At 39.1% G+C, this 5,744-nt stretch overlaps 1 protein-coding gene across 1 annotated transcript in view; it reads left to right on the forward strand.

Moving 5' to 3' along the window:
- The first annotated feature begins 427 nt into the window (after positions 1-427).
- ZNF385D (zinc finger protein 385D) overlaps positions 428-5,744 on the forward strand; it is a 407,755-nt gene continuing 402,438 nt past the window's right edge. The window contains exons 1-2 of the mRNA XM_042780314.1: positions 428-437; positions 1,494-1,640. Of these exons, the coding sequence (XP_042636248.1) occupies positions 428-437; positions 1,494-1,640 (157 nt within the window). The remainder of the gene's footprint in view (positions 438-1,493; positions 1,641-5,744) is intronic.

Genomic DNA, 5,744 nt, shown 5'->3' on the forward strand with positions numbered 1-5,744 from the left:
CTCTCTATATATACATATACATATTTATTTATTGGTGTCTTAAAGGTCAGTTGTTGGCCTGGCTGTTGTTAAGGAATATTTCTAAACTGAGGTAAAAACAGTGGGAAAAGATACTGATTTTGTTAATTTGGCTCCAGCTGATTTTATACCTGGAAGCAGGAAAGCTGATAGCTCTTGTGTGTGGTTAATTAAATCTGTGCTGATGGCTTCTGTTGTAGGTCTTGAGTCACCCACCTTGTTAATAGATACTCTGGTCCATTGGGATTGGATTTACCCTTGGAAAATCATTTTTAGCATTTTTATCTTATATTTGGGTAACTGTTTGAAGGATGGTGATCTGCTGTTTGCATTTGGCCAGAGAGTTGGTTGTGACATAATGTAAAGGTAATTTGTATGGACCCTGCCTCTACTTTGCTTTAAAAACAAGATGATATCAAGTAAGTGACACATACATTAACCACTCTCCTCCCGTCCATTTAGAATTCTCTTCGATGAGAAAAGAAAAATCTTGCTGTGTTTTGTTTTCCTAATGCCTCTTGGATTCTCACCAGCAGATTTTTACAGTCTGCTGCTTGGCTCTCAGATTAGAAGAATGCTTGCATATTTTAACAGTTCCTAGGATTCAAACAGCCTTTAATGAACAGAAAATTGATGATTTTGAATATTACCAAAGTGAGGAGGACTCTGAACACTGAGATTGGTCTTTTGTCCTTCCAGCTTCTGAGTGCTGTAGTGTCCTATAACCGGGGAAAGGTGTGTGCTCCTTTACAGAGCAGCTGGCTGTATATGTGTGCAAAGGAAATACCTTTGTTGGTGTTACAGCCCTACTGCCTGCTCATTGGTGGCCTGCTAAATTCTGCCTACACATATCTGGCAAAAAGATGGGCAGTTTTTGAGAGCTCATAGCTATAGGAGTGCTGAACAGCTCTGGGATTACTCTGTTTGTTGCACTGCGCTTGCCGGATTTTAATTCTCCAGTTGCCAGGCCAGTAAGGTATGGCTGCCTGTGTTTGAAGTTAAGTTTCTTTTCTGTGCAAAAGTTCATGTCATCTTGCTGCCAGAGTTCTGAATGTGTTGGAAAAGATCAGGTCTGTTAAATAATCACTCAAACCAGGTCCATTTTCTGAGCAGAAGTTTGCTTTCAAAGATGGATAGGGGTGCAGTTGAGGGGTTTTCCTTACACACCTAGGGATCTTGTTTGCAATAGGTATTTTGTTGATCCAATCCAGAGGGAATTGGGAAACAAAGGGATAGGAAGCCAGGTTGGGGACCTGTTTGAAATGTTAACTGTCATTTGTATAACTAGATAGTTAAAATCTGAAGAAGAGAGAATCAGTCAACTCGCTCTCTCTGTCTAATGGCATATCTGCTCATTTGGCCAGTTTCCAGTTGACATCAATAAACTCCACACCTTGTTTTTCCTGTGACCCATAAAGCTTGGTGTTTTTCCTATGCAGGGTGTCCCTAATTGCTCTCTCCTCTCTTCTTTACAGGTGGTACATGCCAGAGCCCTGCTCTCCCAGCCCTGGTCCGTCCACCAGCCCCTCCTTTGCAACCATCGCTGGATATTAAACCGTTTCTTCCTTTTCCTCTTGACACTGCGGCCGCAGTCAACCTCTTTCCTAATTTTAATGCGGTAAGTACCGTGACCAAATTTGCATCTGCCAGAGCAGTGGAAAATGTTGAAAGCCAGAGATGATTTCAGCCGCTGTCCTCCATCTTGCTATATCTTTTATCCCATAGCTTGTCTGAAAGCCATGCTATAGTTAGTTGTCTGCCTGGGTATGTATCAGAGCCAAGCACTTGTTCAAGGGAAAAGGAATAGTAATTTGATCTGATTGGGTTGTTCATGACTTGTTTCCCTTTTAGTGTCTTCTGGGTAACACACGCATTTCTATTATTTTGCTGGAATACATTCAAATTGAAATTTAATGAATTTATTGAAGAGAACATTGGAATTCAAGCAGATACCTAAAAATATAAATGCGTGTTTCTTCTATCTTGGCTATATACTTTAATTTTCAAATCTCTTCTTTCTTAATTTAATAAAGAGGACCCTGATTATCATAATAGTTATCCATTTCATGTATAGAGTACTTTTTTTCTCTTCCCAAGACTAAATACTTCAGGGCTCTGGTAGCTAGAGTTTTAATGTTTTTTTTTTTTTTTTTTTTTGCCCCTAATGAGATGCCATTCCTCTTCAATAGCCTTTCTTAAATGATTTCCCTAGTTTTGAGGGAGCTTTGTCACCAATCTTATCAGCATAAGTTCAGTTACTTCACCAATCTTATCAGCATAAGTTCAGTTACTCGCTATTTTCATTCTTCACATGTTGTAAGTTGGCAGATCGACAATATTCATTGTCTTAGTTAACTAATTCTACTATAATAAAAATTCCACAAATGGGTGACTTTAACAAATTTATTATCTCACAGTTTAGGAGAATAAAAGGCTAAATTCAGGTTGCCGGCTGGCTGTAGGGGAAGGTTTTGTCTCTTTGTCAACTCTGAAGAAAACTTGTCTCTTTTGAGCTTCTTCATGTGGCCTGGCATCTCTCTTCCTCCATCTCTGCTTTTTTAATCTCTCTCATTTTTGAAAAGAGATTAACTCAAGACACACACCCTGTACTAATCCTCCTTCATTCACGTGACAAAAACAATCAATTTCCAAATGGGATTATAACCACGAGCATAGAAGCTAGAATTTACAACACACATTTTTTGGGGCACTGGTGATTCAAACCTACCAGTCCTTGGAAGGAAAGTTGAGCAATCTACTTCCATAGTGATACCACGTTGGAAACCCAAGGAGTGAGTCGGGTCTGACTCAATGGCACGTAACAACAACAATACACTTGGTGAACATTCTAGGACACGTATACTTAGTTTGCACAAAAATTTTTCCAAATCTTTATGCTTTCATTTTGCACAGTTCATTTTTAAGCCCTTCTCTTTCCTCTTGCATTTTCCTCTAAGTGGTAAGTAGAAACTAAATAGTGCTTTTAAGATCTTGCTTAGAAATCTCATCAGCAAGATGTCCAAGTTCATCATTTACAAGTTCTACTTTCCGCCAAACATTTGAACTCAATTCAGTCATGTTCTTTGCCACTACATAAAAAACCATCACCTTTCTTCCATTGTCCAAACACATGTTCATCATTTTCTTTCAAAGCCTTATGAGAAACACGTTTATCATTCATATTTCTAGGAATATTCTGTTGCTGGCACCATATGTATTCTCTGAAAGAATAGAGACTTCCTCTGTAAATGGTTGAGAATGAAAATTAAACCAAGGATGGAAAGGTTAGAAACAAGTAATTGACATTGTTTTATAATATCATCTATTTCCACACTCAGTAGTTTTTATAAAGCAAGTCTGAGCTTGTCAATGACAGGACCTGTCAACACAGCCAAAGCAAAGTGGATTAAGATGGGAGGTCACTAAACACCCAGTGATCTAAATAATCTGGCTTCCTATTGAAATATCTTACTCGATGATGGATTTTATATTTTAATTGTGCCTGGAATTTAATTAATTTTATTTAAGACATAGATGTAGAATCTTATTTTCTTTAATAGCACTTTGTCACAGGGAGTTTGAGTTGGAATCAACTTGATGGCAACTAATATATATGTATAGGTGCTATTGTTGTTAGCAAGGAGTTCTGGTAGCACAGTGCCTAAGGTATCTGACTGCTAACCAGAAGGTTGGTGGCTCAAACCTACCAGCCACTCCATGGAAGCAAGACTGGGCAATCTACTTCCATAAAGATTTACTGCCTTGGAAACCCAGTGGGGGTTGCTATGAGTTGGAATCAACTCAACAGCAGCTTTTTCTTTTTTTTTTTTTAAATTGCTGTTAGCTGCCATTGAATGAACTCCAACTTATGGTGACTTTATGTAAAGTATTGTTATGTGCTGTCGAGTTGGACCCAACTCATAGCGACCCCTCCTTGGGTTTCCGAGGTGGTATCAATATGGAAACAGATTGCCCAACCTTCCTTCTGAGGAGTGGCTGGTGAGTTTGAACTGCCAGCCTTCTGAATAGCAGTCAAGTGCCTTAGGCACTATAATATCAGAGCTCCTTTATGTACAATAGAAAAAACATTGCTCACTCTTGTATCCTCCTCACAATAAGCAGCACATTCAATTTCATCATTGGAGCTACTATGCTAATCCATCTCACCAAGGGTCTTCTTCACCCTTGATAACTCTTTCCTTCATTGCATATGATATCCTTCTCTAGTGATTTATTCTGCCTTATGAGAAGCTTTGGTAGCATAGTACTAAGGCATTTGACTGCTAACCAGAAGGCTGGTGGTTCAAACTCACCACCCGCTCCTCAGAAGGAAGATTGGGCAACCTACTTCTGTAGTGACATCACCTCGGAAACCCAAGGGTGGGTTGCTATGAGTTGGATCTGATTGGAAGGCAGTGAGTTTAGTTTTTTTGGTTATGAGGTGTCCAAAGCAAGCAAGTCAGACAACGCTCTGCTGTGGCCCATGAATTTTCATGGGCTAAATTTCAGAAAGTAGATCCCCAGGCGTTTTTTCATAGTCAGTGTTAGTGTGGAAGTTGCGCTGAAACGTGCCCACTGTGGTTGACCCTGCTGGTAGGTGAAATACTGGAGACATAGCTTCCAGCATCATAGCAACATGAAAGCCACGGCAATACAAAACTGGCAGACAGGTAATAGAGTTAGAGGCTAGTTCCTCACAAAAAGGCAAGGAAGAATTAAAATGATCTTTCCGTTTTTTGGGGTGAAGAATTTTCCATAGCAACTATATTTTTAAATTGATGAGACAAGTGGAGGTGGAGAAAGATAACATTTCCAAAGTATAAGTTTCTAATTCTGAGTGTTGTAATAAGAGGAAGAAAAAGAATTGCTTAGAATCAAACTCTCTTATTTTTAAATGACCAAACTAAAGTCTCCTGGGCTCCTTTTCTCTGATGTCCTTGACTGTCTTTTTATTCAGTCACTTCGGCGTATAGCCTTCCCAGATACCTGAGAGACGGTCCATCAAGGGGACCTTATCTGGCCTCTGAGACCACTAGGCATCCTGTCACTCAGGTACCCATATGGGCTTTAGAGGAATTGAGGTAAAATTCTTAGAAAATTGAAAAAGGCTGAGTTTAAAACTTTGGATTTGTGCTTTGGTAAACATGAAAATCAAAATGATTAATTTGACTGATTATGAGTATTGTTTGCTTTTAAACAAAAATAGGTGATATGTGGAGTTACATGACCCTGAATGTAACTCCCTAAATGCTCTGCTCCTGTTCTTTTTCTTTAAAATAAGTTAGACTTCATGATCTCTTACTTTGATGGGTTATACAATTAAAATATTTTAGATAATTTTTTTGTGGGCAAAGGTTGCAGTGCATGGTGGTCAAGTGGACTCCATAGCTAGGCTGCCTTAGGTTCAAATTCCAGCAAAGCCACTGATCACTGAGGTGACCTTGTGTAAGTCTCTTAACTCCCATGTACTTCAATATCTACATTTGTACAATGCAGCTAATAATCTAACCCACTTAATAGATGTATGACAATGATTCTATGAGTTAATATATTAAAAATTTAGATTTGGGGTTGGTATATAAGAAGCTCAATTTAAGTGATTAAAAAAAAAAAGCCATCGAGTCAGCTCTGACCCATAGCGACCCCCCTTGGGTTTCCGAGGTGGTATCACTATGGAAGGTTGGGCAATCCTACTTCCGTAGTGATACTGCCTCGGAAACCCAAGG

The sequence above is a fragment of the Orycteropus afer genome, unplaced genomic scaffold (assembly GCF_000298275.1).
Source record: "Orycteropus afer afer isolate SDZICR_OR568_19922 unplaced genomic scaffold, OryAfe1.0 scaffold00003, whole genome shotgun sequence".
Taxonomy (NCBI): domain Eukaryota; kingdom Metazoa; phylum Chordata; class Mammalia; order Tubulidentata; family Orycteropodidae; genus Orycteropus; species Orycteropus afer.